The 25,840-nt window shown below is 45.3% G+C and overlaps 1 protein-coding gene across 4 annotated transcripts; it reads left to right on the forward strand.

The window, feature by feature from the left end:
* The first annotated feature begins 6,633 nt into the window (after nt 1–6,633).
* On the forward strand, nt 6,634–21,047 carry SIK1 (salt inducible kinase 1). Of its 4 annotated transcripts, none has more exons than XR_010072334.1 (15): nt 6,859–7,531; nt 7,775–8,008; nt 8,885–9,001; nt 11,537–11,600; nt 11,804–11,965; nt 12,254–12,378; nt 12,471–12,594; nt 13,555–13,778; nt 14,018–14,167; nt 14,816–14,938; nt 15,190–15,415; nt 16,127–16,402; nt 16,955–17,186; nt 17,988–19,629; nt 20,347–21,047. XR_010072334.1 is itself a non-coding variant. In XM_063344726.1 (14 exons), exons 2-14 carry the CDS (start codon nt 7,856–7,858, stop codon nt 18,406–18,408), a joined length of 2,397 nt encoding a protein of 798 aa, XP_063200796.1. In that variant the 5' UTR covers nt 6,634–6,841; nt 7,775–7,855; the 3' UTR covers nt 18,409–21,047. The 4 variants fall into 4 exon arrangements, 2 of the variants coding, with proteins under 2 accessions (XP_063200796.1, XP_063200787.1); XR_010072332.1 differs by having other exon boundaries at nt 17,988–18,601; nt 19,491–21,047; XM_063344726.1 differs by lacking the exon at nt 6,859–7,531 and adding an exon at nt 6,634–6,841 and having other exon boundaries at nt 17,988–21,047.
* The last annotated feature ends 4,793 nt before the right edge of the window (nt 21,048–25,840 follow it).

Below are 25,840 nucleotides of genomic sequence, written 5' to 3' on the forward strand. Positions count from 1 at the left end.
CTCAGACAATAGGTGGATATATCAGGTTTTCCCCATGGAATAACTGTACCACTGGCACTGTGCTGCAAATGCGACTTTTATTTTGTTTCTGTTTTCTTTCAGAGCAAGCAAAGTGAAGGGGGAGGGGAGAAGCTCCTGATTTTCCAGTATGCAGTAGACAAATGCTGTTAATACCCTCTTCAAAGGAGCCAGTGCATGCCCCCTTGCCTGGGAGAGGTACAGGCAGGCACAAGCAGATGAAGCAATTACTTGGGACACCAGGAAAGCAATAGCCTTTCCAGTTGAAACTGCAGCGAGAGCACGGTGGATCTCAGTCGCTAATGCATTAATATAGAGGAAAGGTGAGGGGGGAGCCCTTATTCATTTTGTCCCTTGAGAAGGATGCGTAGCTTTCTGCATGAATCACTCACAAGTGAGGGGAGGAGAGCAGGGGCTGGAGCGAGGGGACATCAAAACTGCCACATTTGGGTCACTGTTTCCAGCACAGCAATCAACAAAGTACATACGCGTGCATGAATTCCATTGTCTCAGGCTACTTCCTCTTGGGCATGCGTCCACGTCGCCCACAGCTGCACCGGCCGGGGCACCTCTGCATCCTATGGCACTCCTGTAAAAAGAAATAGGACGCTGGTGAAGGTCAGGCCAAAAGGAACGACGCTGAATTACCTTCCTGCCCTCAGAGATTGTCCCTCTGGCCCAGCACAGGGGCAGACATCCAGTCCCCGGTGAGGGCATCTGCACTGGCTGGAGAATAACTGGCAGGTTTTGCCCCAGTGGGAACACCTCATGGCTACCCCAGCAGCCGTAAAGCCAAGAGCAACAGCCTTCAGTCTGTTGGCCTGCCCACGGGAGGGTTCCCAGACTTGTTGAGTGGGGGCTGTTTTCCCATCGCTTCCATCGGGCTAGCAGAATTGCCCTCACCTATCTGTAGGAATCCCAAACAGAAAAGACCCTGGGCAAGGCAAGGGAAAAGAGGCACAAGACAGTTTGGCCTCAAGAGTTTTGGCTCTTATTCAAAGCTCAAATATGGAGCTCCCACTGACAGCCCTGGTGTGAGCTGGTGGCGTCCTGGGACTGTGAAGTCACTGGACATGGATGACAGGGGAAGCAAGCATCCTGACTTCTGTATGACAGCTCGGGACCCATGCAGGGCAGCCTCTGCAGCTCATCCCTGCCCCAGCACGGCTTTTTCAGACAACCAGCCTTCCTGCAGCAGTGTCAGAGGGTTTCCCTCCCTCACCATTGCAAAGGGTTTCCAGCACTACTTCCCTGCTGCTGCCTGCTGCTTGTTGTTTTCATTTCACCCTGTCCATAGCCTCTTCAGTTTCAGACCCTTTGCCTCCCCAGCTTCCAGCTCTGTCTGGGGCCCTGGGAGGACCGATAGCTTCAAATTACAGCTGTTTGCCTACAGCAGTGAGCAGGGAGGATGCTGGGCCAGAGAAGGGGAAGGATAATTTCACAGGAACGAAGCCCCCTGTCAAACGGATCGTGGACATGTCTTCCTCTCACCTCTGCTCTCATATCTGAAGTCTGCTTACCACTTACTTTTTGCTTTGGAGTTGTCAGCTTCTGACTGATCTTAAACTGCTAAACTCCCCTGTCAGGTGCGGCCTAAAAAAAACCCAAACAACAAGACAACACATGAGCTACTAGGATGTTTGAGGGAGCGGTGGGAAGTAATACACACTCTCAACAGAAACTGGTGTCAGAGTCGCAAAGCCTTGGGAGTACCAGAAAGCTAGCTGACTGTTTGACCCACCTCTCTGTCCACACTCCACCTGGAAGTGGGGGCTAACATTAAATGACAAGCATTAATCTTACAGAAAGTCCAGTCTGATGTGAAAAATCACATAAAAGAACTGCCTATTGTATAAACTGTACTAAACCCAGTATGTGCATAGCTTTATTTATACCAGCTGTGAGAGTAACATTAATCACTTAATTGCAGTGTGAAGGATGGCCTCGCAGTTAAAGTGCTTTTCCTGGGCTCAGGACACAGAAATGTATTTCACAGCTCTGCCACTGACTTGCCACATCACCAGCATGGGCAAGACACTTCATCTTGTGGGGTCTTTTTGCCCTCCCAGTAGTAAAGTAGGTATAGTAAGTGGGGGAAATCACATCTTTTCCTTATCTGTTGTCCATTTTGTCTATGAAGATCATAGAGCCTTGGTGGGAAAGTGGCATTTCCAAGTATTGGTCTGTAGGCATCTGAATTGCATGTGGTTCTGCCCCGGGAAGGTGCCTACCTGGCTAACCTTGATGCTAACAGTAACAGTAGCTTAACATAGATGTACTCAGCCCCAGAGGCTCTCGGAGTCCTCTTTAGTCAAAGCCTTTGGTAAAACATGTGCTTTACCTTGTAGGATACCTCGCAGATGAATGTTTTAAGGGATGAGCATTTCCATTAAAATCAGCAGAAACTGTGGGTGCTGACTCTCTCTGAAAATCAGCCCACATACTATAAAATTATTTTCAGCTACATTTAAATCAGCATGGTTGGATTACAGGTGTGTATTTGCTTTTATTACTATCACCACCTTTGGTCATTAAGCTTAAACAATTGAAAAAAACCCTAATTCAAAAGCCATTATTCAACGTTGGTTGTTTAGCTTCTGCATTTTATTTATCCTGGGCAATGGAAATAACCTGGCCCACTTCTCTTTTTACATAACCTTTTTGTATGTTTGTTGCCAGTTGTCACTCAGGTTCGCATGCCCCAGCACAGTGGAGCACTATTACAGTGACAAACACGGAAGGGAAACGATTACAATAAAAGAAAGACGCTCTCAAGGGCATAGACCACCTTGTTTGTTCTGTGTACTTCCCTTAATACAAACAAAAAACAGTCAGAGCCTTGGTATTAACAGTAGATTTGGTAGCACATTATATTTAGGAAAGTAAAGAACCCTAAGATACCTGGTGGTGACCCTTTAAAAAGCTATTTTATAGATCTAGATAAGGATGAATGCTGAAGAGAAGCTGTATGTACCTTTATTCTGCAAGACAAGCTCAATGTATTATGTCAGTGAAATGTCATTGCCTCATTAATTATGAAATGCCATAAACATTAACGACAAAAGATCATTGTTGTGATCATAATTATGTAACTCTGATGCAATATTATGACCAAAGACATTCCAGTGGTCTGAAGTATATTTCTGGATACCATTGTGGTGCCTCAGTAAGGATATGCTAGCTTTAAAGTATTTATGCCAAAATTGCAGTGGCAGCCTGGATTTGTTCAAATTCAAAGAAACTTTGAAGTCATATTAGAAATAGTCATGCACCATTTTTTTCAAGATAATGCTTTTGTCTTTAAAATAAGCCTACAAGTATTGTAGTTGATTATCTCATCTTCTTTACTTAAAAAGTCACTATACTTTTTAGAATATGACACCTTCAATTTTACTTTTTTCTAGGCCAGGGTCCGACTCGCTGTGACCAGGAACAACACTATTGACTTCAGCAAAGTTTTACTCACTTGAATTGTGTAAATGATGGGATGCTGAAAATAGCCCCAAAAATCTGTTTTTCAAAGTAATCACACCAGTGCTTTCTAGGACAAAAAGAAAAAGAAACTACAGCTATATTGCAAGTAGTTCCCCAGCAAACCAGGCTGACTTCAGCTGTGGAGGGTGAAATGGGTAGAAAGGAATGCTTCCGTTTCTCAGTTTTGTTTCCTTTTTGCCAAGTGAAGAAAGTTGCTATTGTTGTTAGTTTGTTTTGAAACTGATAGAAAATGCTGAGTGAAATGACTAAAGATTGAATTGCTGGAAATATCTGCAAGACGAGTTCTGGAAGGCAGCAGTCTTCATGCGTATTCCCATCTGCAGACCATGCCACCCTCAGGGAGGGAGCACAGGACTGCTGCAATGGAAAAACTTAGCAGTTGTGTCCTCCCAGTTTCTACCCCTTCCTTGAGAAATCAAAGGAACATCCTCATGGATATGCTTTGGAAAGTCCCTCTCCACTTTCCTCACTTTTTGTACCCTCGTTATGTACAAGCTGGCTCCATAATTATACCTCTCCTGACCATGGATATTTCTCCGAGATGATTCCTCATTCAGGATATCCAAAACACCAGAGGGCAGCAAAAGTGTTAAAGCAGAAATTGCAAAAGCATCAACCTTCCCAACAGAAGCACCTCTATTATGATAAAACGTGATTGTGTAAGACATTGGTAATGCAGGATCAATTCATACTGAAAGTGGTAGAAAAATGATGTAATTATGACACTACCAAAATTGTGCAATGGCCACAGCACTGCTGGAAACTGTTGTGACCCATATGTCTGAAAATGGAAGAGAAATACCAAAAAGTTGCTGAAAGTAATAGATGCAGGAGGTCTTTAACTCTCAATAAATCATACAATAGTATGATTTATGACTCTTAAAAATGCTCCCTCCTCTACTGCAGAAGCTATATGTACCCCACCCTCTGGGCCAGGGATTGCAGGTCTGTGTAAGTACCTTCCACAGGTAGCAACACTTGCCAGTTCTTCTTGCCTCTTCCATCTAATGCAAGTAATTAAAATCAGGATGGTGGATTCTCCTCAGTGTAGCCCTCTGGTGTGGTCTTATACTCTCCAGGCAGTCCCATGACACAGGTGTCCACCTCTCCTTAGGATGGAAAAACTGTGATATGTTAGGGAGAGCACCAAATCCAGTCCTCTTCTTCCCATTTGGGACAAAAGAAATTCTGAGTCCTTTAAAAGAAGTAAAAATGTTATGCTTCTAGCTGGGGCTGGCTGTCTTGAGCGCTCTTTCTACAAAGACCAGTTCTGTTTGCCATCCTAAAACACTTAATCAATTGCAAATGAAAACAGCAACTATAATTAAAGGGAGGAAAACCCCACCACAGCAGAGGAACCATTATTAAGGTAATTTTTTTCTTTATAACTCCTGGGGCAGTGTTCACATGCAGTTGCTACTGTATGTGCTGTTTGTGCGTCACCTCCTCTTCGTGAGCTCCACAGAGAATATACTGTTAGCTTAATAATAACAATAATAAGTCAGCTTTTCATGTGAGTTATTCAAGGCACTATGTAAGCACTAATTGAATGTTACAATAGCCCAGGCTGGCTGCATGCTATTACCCGCCCTTGCAGCAAATGGCGTAGCAGTCCCATGACCTGGATGACACCGCTGCCTCCATGTAAGCTGCTCCTGTCCTTCGGCTCCTGGCCACCAGCTCTGCAAGCCGCTGCCCTCTCCCAGTGCCATTCAAGCTCTGCAGACTGCCAGCCCGCCTACCTGCTCGCAGTAAATAAGCACAGGGACAGCAGGAGTTCTGTGCAATGGTCAAGATAAACAAAGTTTGGGGGTTCAATTTCAGGTGTAATTTCTCTGTGTTTCTAAGAGAAAGAGCCTGCAGCGTAACTGGCCTCCCAAAGGGCTAGCACCCACATTCCAGTGGGTAACACAAGCAATATAGTTGATTAGATAAGAGAAGTAGAGGCAGTCCTGCTTGCTTCACTAGAATGTCCCGATGGATCTCTCTCAAGTGTGCTGACGAGACACAGCTCATATATCATGTAATTTGATTTATACAGAGCACCACATTTTTCTCATGCCATCTTTGGAGAAAACTTACAAAAACTAACAAAAAGCTTGCTTTCCTCCCATAGCGAGTCCCTCTTGAGCCCTTCAAAAGTCATTCACGGACTGTAAGGTGGCCACCAAGCACAGGTGAAAACAATTGTACCGATTGCTTTGAAATCTTCATCACGAAGCAGAGCTATATATACCTCCTCCACTCACGGCATTGCCTCATTTCAAGCAGCCTGGCAAATCCTATTTGCATGGTGCCTCTGGGTGGAAGAGGAGGCTCACTGCCCAGTGTGCCTTTGGCTGTGATGGTCAGGCTAGGGGTTCAGACTAAGATGGACAGCCTTCCAATCAGGAGCCCAACCACTGACTGGAGTATTAAGCGTCTGAAAAAAGCCTCGGATGACTTGAACAGAGAACATAAAAGTTGAACAGGTGTGTCAGGCATTACCCAAGACTTATTTTTGAGGATAAACTGGAATTTGAGACCAAATGTACAAACATTTTAGTCAGTTGCTGTGTGAAGGCTGAAGACCTATGTGTTCAAACCCAATGCACCTGCCACTTCACACCTGACCTTGAGAAGAACCTCTTGGGCACTTGGGAGATGCAATCCCAAACAGCCTTCTTCGGCCTCAGCGTGCAAAAAGCCTACATCAACTTTGCAAGTTACCTTGCCCTTCTCAAGCCTCACTTCCAGACTGACCAGAGATAATAGCACCACAGGTGTATTCAAAATATGTAAGTTGCTAAAGTATTACAGGATTGCATTTATATAAACATATATGGGCCCTTTATTATTACTTCCCTCCCTGCCTGTGCCCAGCTGGTGGACCCAGAGGGTTGCTGTCCCTAGGCCGGCTTGGCCCTGGTCCTGGATGCCAGAAGGGGATGGTCGGCAGCAACGCCTCGGCAGCTCCCCTCTATCGTGCCCTGGAAACAACGGTAAAGGGGCCGGCACTGCGCGGGGAAAGGCGGGTCAGTATCCCGCCGCGGGCATTGGTGCAAAAGGTGGGCGGCCACAGTCCTCCTTGTGCTTTGGGACTAGGAAAAAACGTCCCCCGCAGGGCTGCAAGCCACACTTTCCCTGCTGCCAGCGGGACAGTCCCTGTCGGTGGCCCCACACCCCGGCGGGCTCCGGCACAGGGCGGGGACCGTCTCGGTAGCTAGGAAGGGGCCTGGCACCCCAGCCGCCAGGGCCGCGAGCTCACCGGGGCCGGCCGGGGCGGCGACGCCCACCCTCATGCAGGGTTAGCGCGGCGGCCGCGTCTCCGCCGAGCCCCGGGCAAAGGGTACGGCGGCGGCGGGCAAACCCTACCCGCGGCGAGCGCCTTGCTGCCGGCGGCTTCGGGCGCTGACGGAAGACCCGGGCGCTGCCCGGCCGCGAGGCGGTTAACGGCTGCCGGCGCCCCGCGCGCCAGCCGTTGACTCGGGCGCCGGGCGCGCCGGCAGGGGGCGATCCCGCCGGGAGAAGGGGCACGTCACGTGACACCGGAAAGCCTCCCCCCGCCATCAGGCGGGCGGGGGGGCAGGAGACCCAGCTGCCCCCTCCCTCCCTCTGCCCTGACGTCACCGCCCCTCCGTCGCCCGGGCGACGGCTCCATCAGCGCGCGCGTCAGCGCCGCCCGTTCCTTGGCAACGGCCCGGTGTCTCGCTCCCCTTCAGCCTCGCGCCTGGGCGCGCGTCTCTCTGGCGTCAAAGTGACGTCAATGGGCCCGTCTCGGCTTTCGGCGGTGGGCGGGGGGAAGAAGAGGCGGGCGGGAGGGCGGGGTGTGCGCGGAGCGGGGGGCAGGGGGGGGCCGGGACATCCCGCGTGCTCCCGCCTGCCCCCCGGCGCACGCACACACATACACACGCGCGCGGGCGCGCGCGTACAGGCACACACACACACACGCACTCACGCACACCCTCGCGCGCACACACCCCTCCGCGGCGGCGGCGGAGCCCGGCGCCAGCAGCCGCGGAGAGCGCCCGCCCGCCAGGTACGGCGGTTCAACGGCCGCTTCGGTGGTCGGGCAACGGCCGCCCCGCGGCGGTTGTGGGGCGCGCGCGGTGGGGGGAGCGGTGGCGGCGAGCGGCCGAGGGGTTGAGCGGGGCCGGGGCGGCCGCGGCTCCGCTGTGGGGCCGGAGGAGAGCCCCGCCGCTCCGCCGAGGTGTATGTGTGAGCGGAGGGGTCCCGTCGGCGGGCGGGGCTGACGGGGGTGTGCTGTGCCCTCTCCGTGCAGGTGCCAGCGCCCGCCTCCCCGGGGCAGCGCGGATGCTCCCCTCCTAGGCGCGGGGTGCGCTGCCCGCCGCCCGCCTAAATCATGGTGATCATGTCAGAGTACACCGCCGTGCCCGCTGCCGGACAAGCCCAGCAGCGGCCTCTGCGAGTCGGCTTCTACGACATCGAGAGGACGCTGGGAAAAGGCAACTTCGCGGTGGTCAAACTGGCCAGGCACAGAGTGACCAAAACGCAGGTGGGTACCGAGGGGGACGGGGGGTGAAGAGCGCCGTTACTTGCCGGGCCGGCAGCCGGTGGGCTGCCGCTGCCAGCGTGGTGAAACGAACTGGTGCTGGAGATGAGGAGAAGGGCAGCGAGCTTTGCGAAGTGCAGCCGGGCTTAGTGGTGAGCTGTGGTGAGCTTTGGTGAGCCTACACCAGTAGTTGAGGTGGCCGTTCGTAGGAGCTTCACGTTTTCCCGGTGTGTTCAACAGAGTCTATGTAAAATTAAAAACGAATGAGAAGATATAAAAAAATAACATTTCTGTGTGCTGTGCTAGCTTCGTTGAATTACTCCGTCTCAGTTTGCTAAAGAGCCCAGCAAATTAAAGACCTTTTGAAGACTTTAGATAGGCTTAATTTTTTCATTCAATGTGTACGCTTCAAGAACAAAGAACTTGCAGTGCTATTTGCAGAAATAACTTATTAATGGGCATGCAACCATATTTATATTTCTAGTGCACGTCAAAATCATATCAGTCACCACAGTAGAAAATAGTCTGTTTGAGGAATCTGTTTTTCACTGGCATGGGATGGATTAAAAGATTTACCGAATCCCGTCCAGTGCTAATTTCTACAGTTCTGTTCACTACCTTATGTGTAATCCTTTGACGTAGAAAAGAAAAATGAAAATGCTCTGTGTTGTAAATTCTCTGCAGTTGAGAAAAACAGAATCAGCTTTGTCGAGTCCATACTTTAAAAGCTACTTTACTGGGATTTTGTGAGTTTGTGTGTGTGTCAGGGCGTGTGTGTCCTTTGTGTCTTTTTTTTTTTTCTTAAGCGATCTTAACAGTAAGAGTACCTGTTTTGTAATACCTGGGGTTGTTTTGTTTTATTATTTGTTAAATCTGCAGGTTGCAATAAAAATAATAGACAAAACAAGGTTAGACCCGAGCAATCTGGAGAAGATTTATAGAGAAGTTCAAATAATGAAGCTTTTGAATCATCCCCACATTATCAAGCTATATCAGGTAAGAAGTCAGCTTTGAAGTGCAGCACGCAGATGAGATATGCTTGTGCTCTTCTCTTGCACATGATTTAAAATCAAATATTTGCAGAGAGAATGTGTATTGAAATACTTTTTGAAAAAACACTTAAACTGTTTTTTTTTTAAAAGTCATTCATCATTCTTTGAACAAGATTCTGGTATGTTAGACAGCTTTTTGACAAAACGCGATGTAAAATTTACAATTGAAACCAAGCTGAAGTTTGTTTCAGATTGAGGAACTGATTATCTGAACTTCTATGATTAACTTGTCTTTCCTAGCTCCTCTGCTTTTCCACTTCAGAGGACTAGAACTTCTTACATGCTTTTGATAAGAGGAAGACTTGAACTCATGTAGGATAGCAGAGAAGAAAGCGCAAAAGTTGAGTTTGCCATAAGTGCCATAAGATTTAAAATCAAGAACAATTAAACCAAATCAATCAAAATAGAAAATCTAAGAATTAGAATTCCGAACTAAGCAGAAAATAAAAAGCCAGTAAATGTTGGTACCTTAGAATATGTCAAAAATTACTTGTTTGGTTATTCTGTTCCAGTTTGTGTAGTTTTGAAAGTGAACTTTAAATATCTTTCCGCTTGCAGAGTTTCACAATGTGACTTTTGATTTACATTTGTTCAGTTTCTGCACTGGGTATTTTTAACAGTAAGAACAAATTAATGTGTTGTGCAGAAAACAGGATCACATCTGTCTAGTGAACAAAGACCGCTTAGCAAATTCTAAATATTCAATCTAATTAGGATTTGGTGTAAGTTCCTCTTAATCATCTTAAATAATGCCATGTGGATTTAAGAAGAAGATGAGGTATCCCAGTCTGTCTAGACCTGCGTAGAAGGGCAGGGGAGAGAGAGGAATAGATGGATGAATTAGCAGGTCTGAAAGTCCATGTGTAGTAGTAAACACTATTATCAGCTGTAATCTTACCGTTGGGTTTGTTAGCTTGAAAAAGAAAAAAAAAAGTTTTAATTAATATGTAAGGCTGAAGAGCCAGTAAGGCAGGTGCTTAGGCAAGGCATTATTTTTAAAGACCTTGACACACATGAAGTGCTTGATATTTATAGTATTAACCATCATAACAAAAATTATTCTGTGTTAACATCTGACGTCATTGTTGCCCATAGGGCAGTGTAGGATATACAGAAACATTCTAACAGTTCGGTTGATTTCATTTCAGTGGAATGATGCGGGTGAAAATACTATTTCGAAGCTTTTAGAAAAGCAGGTTAAATTCCATCTAGTTGAACCACTTCACTTGATGGAGCAAATGACGTTGGTAGTGGACCATAATTTCTTTTCAGTGAAGTTTTCTTTTCTTTGTTGTTGTAACTGATGCTTTACCTGTTTGGTGGAGACTGAGAAGCAGGGATGGAATTAGATGACATACCAACGTAGGGTGTGTGTTCTTGTATTATTTCATCATTGTTTTAGTTTCAGCACCGCGTCTTAATTTCATCCAGCTGGCAACTTTCCCAGAACACTTTCCTTCAGTTTTTTAAACTGGGAACCTCTTTTCCTTTGCTCCATGTCTGTTTATTTTCATTTCATGTCTGTGTGTACTTGTAGTGAAGGGAGGACAAGAGTCTTCCAAAAAGGTTACAGGTTAGGAGCCTGGAAATTACAGCCTTTGAAGTAATATTGACGCTTTTTTGATTGTTAACCTGTTGTGAGCCTTTGGCTTCCAAAACAAAATACCTGCTCCTTGAGAGTCCAATTCCAGAGAAATGTTATATTTTAAAATCTGAAATGCAGCCTTTGAAAGATGTGCCACAGTAACTGAAGATGAATTTGGAAATGCTCAGCATTTCTCATTCATTGTTTGTTTTTGAGGTTTGTTTTTGGTTTTCCTCCAAAGAGAAATAAATTAACAGGTATCAAAGGAAGTTGATACTAGATTGATAGGTGAGCACTGGGCGATGTATTGACAGTTGTTGATGTGCATCAAGCACTGCCGCTACACAAACAGCAACCTATTGTCACTTGAATGGGAGGCTTACTGTGTCCCCAGCCAACACCAAATGGGAGTGGGGTATTTGATACTACTTCTTGATTTGTGCAAGTTGCGACTGTCTCTCCTGATCTAAATACCTGCTAGCCTTGAAACAAAAACTTTATATAAACTTAAGTGTCTTTGCAAGTTCAGAATATATCAGATAAATTGTAAAGCTATATATGCGTATTTTAACAAAAAATGAATTCAGGGAAGTTTATGAAATTATTGAAATGATCATCGGTTATCTTATGGAGATTAGGTGGCATGGTAATGATGAGAAGAACAATGGCATGGGAAGCCATTGTATATTGTAGGCACATAAGCATTGATTTGTTATCTTTTTCATTACCAGTTTGCTTGGAAAGAACGCCGTGGTGCAAAATTAAATGCCTCTACTGCCAGCTGCTGCGACAAATAAATAATTGAACTGATACGTTTGAGAACTCCCTTAGAAAAATGAATGAAACTACCGAGTTCTGCATTTTTTTTAAGCACGTCCTCTTGTGTCTTCACAGGTTATGGAGACAAAGGATATGCTTTACATTGTTACTGAGTTCGCAAAGAATGGAGAAATGTTTGGTAAGTCCTCACTGCTGGAGCTAACAGTTCTTTAGATTTTGAAACCGTGGCTTTATTGTTGTCATTCCTGAGTAATATATATTCTGATTAAAAATCCAGGGTTGGCATTGTCATCTGTCAAACAGCAAGTGCAGCACCTGTGGGATTATGAAAAATTTCCTCCAGGTGTTTTTAAATCCTGTGCCTCCTATTTTGTCTTGCAGATCATCTGACCTCCAATGGGCACTTAACTGAAAGCGAAGCACGGAAGAAGTTCTGGCAGATTCTTTCAGCAGTGGAATATTGTCACAGCCACCACATAGTGCACAGGGATCTCAAAACAGAGAACCTTCTGCTAGATGCTAACATGAATATCAAATTAGCAGGTAATAAGAAATACGTGGCTACTCTACAAACAATATTAGGCGTGTACACAAATTCACAAATTCAATCTCCCTAGGATGATCCTATAAACTTATTTATGGTAACTGAAAATAAAACAAAAATTAGTGATGTTTTACTGAATGTATCCTCTGGACAAAAGAGATTAGCTTAAATGAATAGGCAGAGAACAAAACAATACATCTGCTCCCTTCTCTCCATTTTCTGCTACTTCTGGAGTATTAGTATGTGGTTGAGTGATGTCTTACTCCAGACTTTTACATTCATTTCAGACTTTGGCTTTGGAAACTTCTACAAGTCAGGAGAGCCCCTTTCCACTTGGTGTGGAAGCCCACCCTATGCAGCTCCAGAAGTTTTTGAAGGCAAAGAATATGAAGGACCTCACCTTGATATATGGGTGAGCTTGATATTCCTTAGAAATCGCATTTCACACTTTGTGAGGGGCTGTGGGCTTTCAAAATCATTGCTTCTGCTGTTTTCTATTGACAGAGCCTTGGGGTGGTGCTGTATGTCCTTGTCTGTGGTTCTCTGCCTTTCGATGGACCCAATTTACCAACTCTGAGGCAAAGAGTGCTGGAGGGGCGGTTCCGCATCCCTTACTTCATGTCCGAAGGTGCTTTTTTTCAGTTCCTTAATGTTAGAAAAGGGGCTAAAAATAAAAAAAAATAGCTGTCCTGTTCCATCTTGGGGCAATGATGGATGGGACTGGTTTTGCAGCTGGCAATCGCTGTGTCTTGCATCCAGTAATTTCTGTAGGGCTGCACTTATAGTTGAGGGGCTGGTTGCACACGTTTTCTTTTCTGGGATCTGCTTTATGGTGTGTCTAAAAGGCTGTTGTTTGATTTCTTAGAGTATCTCTATGGATTACAAAATACTTGACACCCTAGCTGGAGAAATAATCACTCAAAAGAGAGAAAACAGGAGTTTAATGAGACTAGCCTGCAATGCTGAGATGGGTGTAGTTCTAAGATATTTTAACTGCAGAAGGAGTATGTTTCAGTGTGGCTATGCTGTCAAGGAGAGCAGAAATAGCGGGGCTTAGCACTGTTTCTTGAGCACTCCAGCAGTCTGGCGAGAAAAAGGAACTGAAGAGTATTATCACCTCTCTCTGATTTGGATTCGAAAACAAGTGAAGAGTATCTTTTAAAGTCTGACCTTTATCAGTTATAGCCATGAACAGCTTTGATTCCCTAGTTATAAACAAATAAGTAGTATATATGGACCAGGAAGTTGTATGCGATGGAGTTCTGTACTAAATTCTGACCTATTTTAAATGGATGTAACATCACTAAACCTGCATCCGCTCAAAACTAGCTCTCCTACAAGGTGCAAGGCCACGGTATTCAGTGCAGCTTCATTTCCTGTAGTGACGTGTTGCTTTTGTGAAATGTGTGTGGGCATTTCTTGTGCTGTTTTGAATATCTGGTAGTCAGATCAGGCATCAGCTCCTCAGAAACCTTTAATTCCTGTTTTCATAGACATACGCTGTTGCTGGGAAGGTTTCTTAGCAGTGACCTGGGGCTGGGCTGTTATTTTTACCCCTTGCTCATGAGTTTTTGTCTTTGTCATCTAGACTGTGAAACACTAATCCGACGGATGTTGGTTGTGGACCCAACCAAGCGAATAACCATTTCCCAAATAAAGCAGCACAAGTGGATGCAAGCTGACCCATCTCTTCAACAGCAGCAGTCTTTGTCCTTCTCCATGCAAAACTACAACTCCAACCTGGGTGACTACAATGAGCAGGTTCTTGGCATCATGCAAACACTTGGCATCGACAGGCAGAGAACTGTTGAGGTGAGAAGTGCTTACCCTTAGATACATCTTCAGCGACTACCAGAATGCCAATAGTGCAGTCATATATATGTCACTCAGTGACTAACCTTGATCCGTTGTCACAGCGTAGTAAAATCTTCATTGCCTTTCTGGATTTCTACTTATTTGTTGAGTATGCCATTATGAGGCCTTAGTGATGAGCATTGGCTGCTTATATCCTGAGCTACCTGTAACTTAAGGGTCCTTTCAATGTCTTCTAGTCTCTGCAAAACAGCAGCTACAACCATTTTGCTGCAATTTATTACCTGCTCTTGGAGCGCCTCAAGGAGTATCGAAGCAGCCAGCTATCGAGTCGTCCAGCAACTGGTCGTCAGCAAAGGCCAAGGAGCTCCGAGATCAGCAATACTGAGGTAAGGAAAGGCATTACTTACTGGGAAGCTGTGTCAGTTAGCTCTCTTTTTTTCTGCCACTTTCTATGGGAAAATACAAGGTAGTAACTCTCAGGCTTCGGAAAACCAATTCTGATATTGGTGCCCTCTGATAGAACATAGCCTACTGTTCTTCAGCAGGAGGCTGATGGAATACTAATAGCCTGTTTCCTAAGAAGTGACTGTGGGTCACAGTCCAAAGAATAGTCTGCCTCTAGTGCAGGTCAATAATGAGCCAGAAGACGAGGCTTTGCATGGAAATTTGCCCTCTTAGGCATTGGTTGGTTACACTTCTTTGTTACATACCCCATAGGATCCTCACAGGTACTCCACGAGTCAGTTTGTGTGTTTTTCTGACAGTTTTTTTCTTTTCCTCACCCCCAGCCCCTTTAAAGTGTGCTCTGGGTGTCTTTTCAAATTGTATTTCCAGTTAAATTGCCTAACTTAGGAGAAGGGGTTTTGTGTTTGTGCTCGCATCGTGTTGTGTAACTTCATTAATTTTCATAGAAAGTACGTGGAGAAAGCTTGCATGGAAGGTGGCTCTGAAATTTCTTGAGTATCCAGTATCTGAAAAGTCACGTGGAACTGCAGTGTATGTGATGGCTTCTGTGCATCGCTCTCTCTCTCCAGATGCCTCAGGACAGTCTCACTAGTGAAACACTGCGATCATCTCTGCTTTACCAGCAACCTCAGAGCCTGATTCAGCCATCCTTGCAGGCAGAAATGGACTGCGAAGTGAACAGTCCATTACAGGTTGGTATTATCAGCTAAACTGTGTGTTACTTTTATTTATTTTTTTTTTTCCCCCTCATTGTTTTGCCAATCCAAAACAACAGGAGTTGTGACTCCTTCCAGTCTTTTGTTTGGTATTTGGGCATGGTGTCATAGTAGCCTTTCTAAACAGTACACCTACTGAAGACGTGCCACAGGGCTGTGAAGAGTATTAAAAGGAGTGTAGAAATAAGGTAGACACCCTTCAGTCTGTGATCTGGCATGTTTTGCAGCCTGTGTTCTTTCCTGTGGATCCCAACTTCAACGGGCTCTTCCGGAACCGCTCCATCTCCCCCAACAGCCTGTTGGAGACCACCATTAGTGAAGAAGTAAGGCAAGAAAAAGAGCTGGAAGATGAAATTAAGGCATATGACCACCCTATCCGCATCCCTAGCAACACCAGCAGGAGGCACACACTGGCTGAAGTGACCACGCATTTCTATCAGCATGCCCCTCCATGTAAGTAAGCGTGAGAGAGATGAAGGGTGTCCGTAGTTAGAGGAAACCATAGCAGTGGTGCCATAGCAGACAAATGCCATAGCAGACAAATGCCTCAGGAGTATGTGCTGATTTTACCTTGACTGGGGTAGGAAGGCCCAGAAAAGAGGTCAGTACTCTGCCCTCCACAGTTCTGTCTTCCCATAAATAAGCATGGCCCTTAAGGAAGAGACTGCCCTGTTGTACTTCATCTAGATCACTTTAGAGGGGAGCATTCTCACAAGTAGGACATAACCCTTCTCTACTTGCTTCTGCTGTTGTACTGGGAGAGGTGGGGGTGCCTGAATTTAAAAAAAAGGTCATCAATACTGACTGTATTTGGTATGCATCCAGACCCCATGAACTTAAACAAGTAAAACTGTTCACAAGACAATAATCCCATATCGTAGCTGTTGTGCTAAAGAAACGCTGTAGGCCTGATCCAGCATAGCCTGGTGGTGCTGGAGTTGCTGGCAGAGCCCTGCTTGCTCGACAGGAGCCCAAACTTAGGTTATTTGTTGATGACCCCTTCCTGGAGTCAAGCCCTGCGACAGCACAACTTGCTGGACACCTCTCCAGCTCACAGGTGGCTATTAGTGCCAGTGTAGGTGGGCAGAAGGCTCTGATATTATGTTTATTCCTTCCTGTACTCATCTTGGGAATGTTCTTTCTCTCCTTCCTTCCCCTCCGTAGGTATAGTCATTTCCTCTTCTGCAAGCCCCACGGAGGGAACTAGTTCAGACAGCTGCCTTACTTCATCTTCAAATGACAGCTCAGTGGCCCTGAGCAGCTGTTTGGCAGGTCAAGTAATGACGGGGAGCCCAGCCACAGCTAGGATGACGTCAGCCTTCCTAGCTTCCCAGTCTGACGCTCCGGTGTTACAAGCCCAGGGCTGCATGGGAGGTGCTTCTCTCCTGCCTGTCAGCTTCCAAGAAGGAAGGCGAGCATCTGATACCTCATTAACTCAAGGTAATGTAGTCTTTTCCTTGCTTTATTGCTGGGGGATTGCACCCTTCCAACTGCCACTAGAAAAGGGTAGCATGCAGGGATACGGTCTTTCCCATGTTACACTGAGGCTAGCCACCTGGTTATTCTGCCTCTTGTATTCATGGTCCCTGAGGGAGAGTTGGGTGCCCTGAGGAAGATACCTAGATGAGAGGTTCTCAGATACTGATTCAGCATGCCTGTGAAGATATTTCTGCTGCCGTGAGTGGGATGGCAGGCTCCGCCTTCCTCCTAAAATACGGAGTGCACAGCATCATGATTTCTACCAGGTTTCTCCTTTGCTGTGCGTGTGTCCACCTGCAGAAGGGTGCAGCTGTCCCAAACCCTGTTCCGTTACATAAATTTTGCTCTAACCATCAGGCAGAGGGGTGAACGTGAACTGAAGAGTCACGGTCTCTTCTAGCACAGTTCTCACACAAATGAAGGCAGCTTCCCAGAAAGGCTGATCTGTAAAGAAGGCTCCTAAGCAAATGCTGAGGAGGATTAAAGTGCATTTCTTTTCCTCATGTCTCACAGGCTTGAAGGCTTTTAGGCAGCAGCTGCGGAAGAACGCTCGAGCCAAGGGGTTTCTCGGCTTGAATAAAATCAAAGGCTTTGCTCGGCAGGTGTGTCAGTCCTCCTCATCTCGGGCAGCAAGGAGTGCCATGAGTCCTTTCCAACACACGCAGCCGAACACCTGCATGTACAGCAGCAGTGGGAGCAGCAGAGAGGGAAGAAGCCTCCTGGAGGAGGTGCTACAGCAGCAGAGGTGAGAAGCTGGCCAGGAGGAGTTTTGCTGTTTTCATTGGGTTTACTTTGGTTAGGGGCAAGCGAGGAGGAGTAAACACAGCAAAAGAGGTTGAGGAGTTTGGTCACTGTGGATTCCTATCCTCCATCTTTGCTGTGTGGCAGCAGATAAACTGCTTGGCTTCCTTTGTGGCTTCCTGCACTGGCATACGTAACACAGGACGTGCAGTTCCACTTAAAAATCTCGACATCCAAATATTTGGAGGTTGCTGAATTGAGAAGCAGTTTGGTACTGTGGGGGAAAACATTACTTCTCCCTATTGCAAGCTGTGTTTTTCTTTGTTAGTTTTGGGAATGACTTCTTTCCTCCTCTGCCTCCTCCTGTAATTTTCCCATGGCAAGGAAGTGAGACCTTGTAATTTGGAAAAGTTACAGCCCACAAAGGAGGCACAGTTCCAGTGGCCTCAAATGTCATGTGTGGTGGCACCTCTTCATTCCCATAGAAGCAAGATGGAAAATTGAATTTCCGGTTTATCTGCACACGTTGTCTCTAGAACATCTATTATTAGCAGGCAAATGGTGACTAGATAACTTTCTGGTGATAGTCGCCCTCTCCAACACGAGGAAAAGCCAAATGAAAACACGTTGACCTAGCATGGTCAGCTTGCTGTAATTGTTCTGGCTGGGTAAGGAGAGGTTTGATAGAGAGAAGGAAACAAAGGGGAAAGTTATGGTCAGGGTTAGGGGCAAGAAAGGAAGAAGAAAAACATTAAATTATCCCAGCAGTGCAAATTAACCTCTTCCACCCTTGGATTTTGTTCAGAATGCTCCAGTTCCAGCATCACCAGCTACTCCAGACAGCTTGTCTACAGAGTTCTCAGACATCTGGAACAAATGGCGTCCCCTCCTCTGATAGCGTAGGTACCTGCAAAGCATCCAACTGTCTTCTGTTGTCAGAGCTACAAAGAGAGAACTCATTTGAGCTGGCCTTAGCTGGCAACAGCCAACTGCTCCAACCTCATTTCTTTGGTGTCAGCGTGTCGCCAGTGTCCTCAGCAGCTCACCTTTTAGACACGCACCTGTACATCAGCAGCAACATTTCTCCAGTTGGCACCGCCTTCTCTCAGCAACAGAGTTTCTCTGTGCAGTCTCCAAGCTATGACGCTGTCACTCTGCAGCACGGGGATTGTGAGATGGAGGACCTGACTTCCAACCAGCTAGGGAAGTTTGTCCTGGTCAAGTGAGAGCCCCGGCTGCTACAGCTCATGCCGCTCTTGTTGCGAAGAACTTTCACCACTGTTCCATGGTGGGTGTGGGTTCATGGCTGGCTGGTGTCATGTGGACGAGTGACTCTCAGAAGCAATAAATTTTGAAGTATGTGAAGAGGCTGTCTGGCTCAGAAAGCTAGCAACTTTATAGAACTGAAACAAGCAATATGTATGTCTTTTTGCTTCTACTATTCTTGCACTGAACAAATATGAATAGAAACTGAATTTTTTAAAGGAAAAATAATGATGGGGAAGATGGGTGGGGCGTTTGTGGGGACAGGGAGGGATGTGGTTGGGGAAGAACTCTTCGGTACTGTACTCAAGTCAGACCAATACAGCTCTGCTGTTATGCAAGATTAGCAGCTGTCAGTAATGGTGACACAGCAGGGAAAGGCTTTGCAAAGAAGGGACCAGAGCCTCCCTTTTTCACAATATTCATTTATGGGTTTGTGAAGATGATTACCTCTTTTAAAGAAAATAAACAGAAAACCAGTGGCATGCAGCATTATGCATTCATAGAAGACAAAAATGGAAGCATTGCCATTTGTTGTTTTTTGGTTTTTTTTTTCCTCTTGTTAACACTCATTTTATTTAAAGGAACCAAAATCCCCATTCCAGACCTCCCAGATTACATATACTTTAAATGAAAACTGTGAACTTCATGCTTGATACATCAGCTGGTGAAGCTTAAAAAGCCCCTCTAATTAGTACAGAAGCAAGTAATCTATTGAAAATGTATCCCTTGATATCAGGATCCAAATTGCATAATGTCTGGTCTCTTGCAGGGATGTTTGTTTGGGGCTGGTGTGTGTGTATATACATACACACACTGCACACATGCATATATTTTGTCAGAATCTTTTTATAAACGCTAAGTTTTTTCATATTTTTGCAGAGGCACTGAGGAGGGAAGCATTAGTACCGGTGGGGTGATGGGAAGGGTTTTCTTTTTTAAAAAGCCCTCCTGGAGGTTGCCTACAAAATTGTCTGAGGGGTATTTCTTAGTGCTGCACATTGTTATTTCCGCTGCTAATTGTTTTTATGCATTTCATTATCAGGGTCCAAACAGAACTGACTCTTGGGGAAACGTGCAATATTGAGGTTATAATTATATACTGACAAAGACAAAAGGAATAGGCTAGAACAGAATTCTACTCTAACGGAGTACAGCTATTTCTGAACAAAACTGTATTAAAAGTGAGTAAAACAGCACAATCTTTGTGTGTTTGTTTTTGGTTGATTTGTTTTTGGCATATTAGCAAAATGAGGTTTTGGATTAGATAGGTGTTTTTTTTCCTATGGTTTTTAATGCTGTATATGTATATAAATAGGAAGCAGAAAGCTATATAACACTAGTTATTTTTTATATTTTGTAATATGCTTATATTGTGTTTCTGGTATAAACCCCGCTCCCCTTCCAAGATAGAGCGTGCCTTCTGTTGGTATCAACAGAAGTTATGCTTGGGTGTAAAGGGGAGAGCAGACTGTGCTCCTACAGAAGTGAGTTGGGTAGGGCGGGCAAGCTTTGGAAGCAGGTGAGCAAACAGTGAGCCAGCTTGGCTGGAAGCTGTCACCGGAATGTCAGAAAATAGCTGCATTCTGTCTAAATGCTTAAAGGACCCATCTCCCTAGTGTGACACAGGGTGCCTTCAAGTTAACCTTGGCTTCATGCAACCTGCAGTATTACGCATTTGCAAATAATATGGATACCTGTTTTTTTGTTTGTTTGGGGGTTTTTTTGTTGTTTTTTTGTTTTGGATTTTCTTTTTCTTTCAAGAAAAAAGCCAAAGATCGACCAGGTTAATTGGTGGGAGTAGGAAGGGTTGAAGATGTCATGTGGCTCTGTCTGTGGCTCTCCATAAACGACCTTTTATCTGTGTGTTTATCTGTGTGTCTCTATTGGTGCATCTCCAGCTTGCTGCTGCTGCTACGTGGTCCGGAAGCTTCAAAGTGAGAGAAAATTGCTTGAGTTGAATTTCTGTTAATGAGTGGTGCCTTGCAGCAGAGAAAACACCAAAGTCTCATGCTCATTTTTAGTGGTTTCAAAAAAAAAAAAAAAAACCAAACAAAAAAACCCAACCTAACCCAAAAAAACCAGATTGCGTGGACATGGCTGGAGAGGAGGGCAAGAAGAAGCCAGCTCATCACAAAGCAGCAACTTTGCCTTCAGTTTTGTAAGGGGTAGCACACATACTTAAAACGCAGAATTTCCTCTTCAATGTTTGTTTTGTTTAATGCCATGGATCAAAAGGCCACAGATTCTTTTGTTTCCTGTCCTGAGCAATGACAAGCACTTTACTTTCATAGTATTTTTTTTTTCTTTTCCAATTGCTGTAGAACCTCTTTGGAATTATTGCTGGAGCAGAAAGAGGTCATTTTAAAAGTTTGGGTTTTTTTGTAGATATCTTGACAGTGCTGTTCTGCAGACTGCAATGCAATAGGGTATTTAAAGACACTATGTGATTGGTTTAATTGAGATGTATAGTTTATTTTTTATCATGACTGAACAATCATTTTATTTCTTATGTTAAAATGAGAGGTGTACACCAAAATGATTAGTCGATGTGTTTTATTTAATATTTAAATAAAAAACGTTTTAAAATTGTTGTCCTGCAGCTGACTCTGTGGAGTATTTTCTCCTGGTATATACATATGACTTGCATAGTTAAGACTCATTTTTAAAGCCTGAGTCCGTAGGACATTACTGACACTTTCTATTACATACTAAATGAAGAGGAATGGCGAGCTCACAAATCTGATAATGGGATATTGAGCCTTTCGCTGGTAGGCAATCTGTCTGAATCTAACCCAAGTCTGTAGTAATCAGGTTATAAAATCTGACAGGAAGAGAGGTCTACGGAGTGAAAATGGTCAAGCGTGGTTTAGTCGTTACCAGATGAGCACTCCATCCGTGTCACCTTGAGTCGAGAGAGGCCCCGGCCAGATTAAGGCAGTGACGGAAAAAGAGCAAAGGGGGAGAGAGGGAGGGAGAGAGAGATTCTAGGGGTGCTGGCTTTTCTCCTTTAAAATATAATTTGAGAATTAAAGAACTACTGGAAAGGTACAGGCTTTGTTGGCCTGGGAACGTGTGTACGGCGCTGGCTGCCCCACACTGTGGAGATGCCTCGGCCAGCTTTAAACAAGCCGAGGTTCCTGCTGCCACCAGGCGCTGCCCTGGCTGCAGGTGGGGGAGAAGGAGGGACTGGCCTGGACCGTGCTGCTTAGGCTGTAGAGACAGATCCTCGGTCTCATCCCTGGTTTGTCTTCACGCGCTCTGTGTTTCCTTTGCACCTTTGAGAGATGTGGGCAGCGCTGGGCTGCCGTCTGCGCAGCGGGTGCACAGGGCGCGGGCGATAGCAGGCTTTGTACTCCGCACGTGCAGGTAGAATGAGGGTGAGGAGGGGTTTCACCTGCAAAGGGACCCCTCCATATTCACAACCTCTAGTTTAACCTGGCAAACACTCAGCAAAGAAAAAAAAAAAAAAGATTTTTTCTTCTCAACGAACAATGGTGTTATTTTTTAAAAAAAATTTTAATCCTCATTCTGAAGTTTTTACTTTCAAATCCACCTATCACATTTGGAAGGAAGGGGAGAGCGGTAGGAAGGTAAATCCAAAAAGCTGAACAAAAGCTTGGGGGCAACAGAGATAATATTTACTTCTTTTGCTTTCTGAAGGAGTTGTTTGCTGGGCTGGAATTTGTAGAGCTCTGTATGCGTTTGCCATGACTCTCAAACTGGTAGAAAAGTGTCATGCATGTGCTTTTCTAGGGTTGTGTTTTCTATGTGACCGTCCAAAGTTAGGTTTTAACAGTTGCAGCTATTGAAAAATAATGGAGGTATTCTTAATTATTTTTAATCTAGCTTTTAGTATGACCTGGTTTAAGAATAATCCCAACTGCTGTTTTCAACTGGGTTCTCAGGGCATTATTTTAAACCCCAGTAATTCTGGGAAATCTCAGAAAGTTGCTTCTTAATGGCTATAAATCAGTGCAGCTCCACCAACTTTCATTGACATCACTGACCCTTGGGTATAGAAGGATCTTGACAGCATCATGATCTCTGTGAAATGGTAGGAAAAACAGGAACAAAGAAACCCTGGGACTCTGGACTCAGTTTCCATGCGTACACTGTTTCACTCTTGGTGCTTTAGTCACTGTCTTCCTGCCTTTCCTCTGAAATCTGTCTCTGCTCCTGTTTACCACATTTGTTTTTGCCTTTAATATCTCTCGAGATGCTGTTTTTCTTGGCTTCGTTTCTCACATTCCAACTTGGTACCTAGTTCCTTTTCCTTTCTTTTCCAGGCCGGGGTTGGTGTTTTTTCCCCCCCTTTCAGATGGAACAGATGCTGGCGATTTTAGCATAGCCCCAAAAGTGAATGATCAAACCTTGGTTGTTTTGTTTGTTTTTTTTTTTAAAAAAAAGGAAATGCTTAGAGCTGGCAGGAGATACTAGACTGGTAGCGATGAAAAACACAGGCTGTTTTTGCATGGAGCAAGCCCAGCGCAGACACCAAGCCGAGCACACTGGTGCCAGCGTGGTCCAGCTGTGGTAGCGAGGGATTCTCACCTCTCCCTCTCCTCCTGACCTTCTCCTTCGCTGTCTCCAGAGCAGCAGTCACACCTCGATGAGGAAAGGACTGCCTCGTGGTGAAAGGCATCCTCGTGTAATCTTGGCCCATGTCGGCTGGAAAGGAGGGGCGGCAGAAGGGAGAGCAGTTGAGCGTACAAAACGATGGTGCCTGAGATGGAAAGTGATCAGTGCTTCCGTTCTGCTCATCCTGCAAAGTGAGAATAAGGCACGCTTCATGCAATGAAGGAGAATTAATTTAAGAACTAATAAAAGGAAATATGTGCCTCGGGAGGACATTCCTTCGAATACGGTTGCTGGCTTGTTTCATGACGGCTAACTACTTTTAGTGGTGACAGTTAAATCAATGATAAAGGTAATCCACTGTCACGGTTTATGGATTTAGTGAAGCATCTGTGGGAGATCAGGAAAGAGCTGGTCTTTCGTACAGACTGCCAGGGGCATGACGGATAGATTTTTAGGACAGAAATGCCTTTCTCCCAAGGCACTAGTGCCTGCCAAAGGCAAGACGTTCATGTGAGGTGAACAAACTTCACCATCACCTGCAATAAATTTCTATTTCTTAATATACATCTTGTATCACATGTAATGTCTTATGCAGTGACAGTGGCTCAGACTAGAGGTCCAGCTAATTGGGAAGCTCATTTCAGAGGCAGACTCTTAGGGAAAGGGTATAGGGCAAGCACAGCACAATCCCGCTGTGGTGCTACCAGCTCAGTAGAGAGCAGACTGCGGTTAAGGGAATTTTTGACTGGCATCTGGGTCATTGTGTTTAACAGCTGCAGATGGGTCAAGCCTCCAAGAATTTGGCTAACCCCTTTTGGAATTCTTTTATAATTCTGGCCTTCACGGCATCCTATGGCAATGAGTGCTGTAATTCAATTTTTGCATCGTGTGAAAGGAATACTTCCTTTTCTTTGTATTAGCCCACAGGCCAGCAGCATGGGCTGTGCCGCTGCTCTCTGCTGATAGCAGACACGACGAGTAACGCTTTCCTCTTCACACCTCCGCGCTGCTGATGAGTTGTTGGGACCTCTCTCACATCCCTTCTCTTTTGAGGTGACCGAGCAGAAGAACGCTACTATAGCTAGCCTGCCCACTTATCGAAACCATTGCACGTTTCCATGCCATCTCTTCTGTATCTTCACTGATTCTTCTACATCCTCCTCGGTGTACACGGAGCTGCACCCTGTGTTTGAGGCAGGAGTACCCTAGAAGTGGTCATTCTTTCATTCTATCTTCATTCTGTAGTCATTCCTAAAGCTCTTTTTTGCCTTGTTGGCAACCGTTGAGCAGTGAGCTGGGGTTTTCAGCAAATTTAGTGACTCTGAGGCTTCCTTCCTGACTAATATTAATTTAGAGCCCCTGATGTTCTCTGTAGGGTTAGGATTGGTGTTCTTCATGCTTCTTGCTTTGTATTCGCTGCTGGAGAGTTTCATATGTCGTTTCATCCACGTGTCATTCAGTTTTCTGAAATCACCCTCCACTTGGTTGCAGTTGAATCTTTTACAAGTATGTCGAGTTCCTCACGTCTTGACATGAGTGGATTTCTGATGCCTGAGTTCTCAGTATCCAAACTTTGCTCTTTCCCATTCTATCACATACCTAGCTATTCTGCTCTTCGTTACACTTTCTGTCAATTCTGCTTTGCCCAGCTTTCCAGCTCACAGGTCTCTGGATGGCCTCTAAAAGCCCTTTTTAAAAATGAATGTAACATTTGCCACCTTCCATTCCTGTGGTGCCTCGCCATTTCAACAGCTGCTGTGGTATTGTACTTGAATAGGTCAGCAGTTTCAAGTCTGAGTTCCCTCAGAGCTCTTGAGTGAAACCGTCTGATCCCAGCAATCTGATAATATTGCTTTTATTGTTTTAGCCTCAAATCTCTTCTACTGACCCTTGAGTTTTGGAGTTTCCGAGGCTCATTCCATGTGCAGGCAGCCACATGCGGGGCATGAAATCGAGCAGAACTACCACGCGTGGATGGATGGGTCTGCGTAGCCAGCGGCAGAGCCAGGCAGACCACATGCTGTCCCTTTCGCACCTCACAGGCAGGTGACAAAGCAGTGACAGCAGGGTGGGCCCCGGGGAGCGCCCTCGTTCTGTCCTCCAGAGATGGCCAAGCCTTTTTCCCTCCACGGTATTTACAGAAACGCAGAGTTGAATTTATGGATCGCTTCCTCAGCTGATGTAAACTGGCGTTGCTAAATCAAAGCTAATGCAGCGACACTGCTTTATGATATAAACCTTATTAACAGCATATTAAGGTTCTGACCTCCAGAGCCAGACAATCTCATCCTTTGTTTCTTCAGCCACTAAGGCAGTGAATTTAGATTCATTATTTTTGACAGAGCTTTTCCTGTATCATGCTGGGGTGCTTTTTTAGTTCTCCTCTGTGTTACGTCCCTTTCCGCTACCCTGGGCAACTTGTTGTTTTTTTTTTTTACCGGTCCTTGGTTTATTCTGTGACAACAAAAATATCTTAGTCAAGAACTGGAAGGGATTTCAGAAATTCTAGCTAAGTGCTTCTTTGCCTATCCTTGGTGATCATTTCTTTCCCATTTCCTAGTAAAGTAACATCATTATCATTTGGTGAGCTTGTCTACACGCTCAATTTAGGTATTTAGGGCCTCTCACACCCATTATCCCCAGCCACCTGCTGGATTTCCAAGCAGATCTCCTCCTGCAAACAACGTCTTGTAAAAATTGAGCTTTAAACCCCTCTGTTCACGCCACATAAAAAAAAAAAAGGGGGAGAGAAAGTAGGAAATAATTTGATTTTAGCTGCTTTGTCCTGCTTGCTTAACAATATCACTCTTACAT

Source organism: Chroicocephalus ridibundus, chromosome 1 (genome assembly GCF_963924245.1).
Source record: "Chroicocephalus ridibundus chromosome 1, bChrRid1.1, whole genome shotgun sequence".
Taxonomy (NCBI): Eukaryota; Metazoa; Chordata; class Aves; order Charadriiformes; family Laridae; genus Chroicocephalus; species Chroicocephalus ridibundus.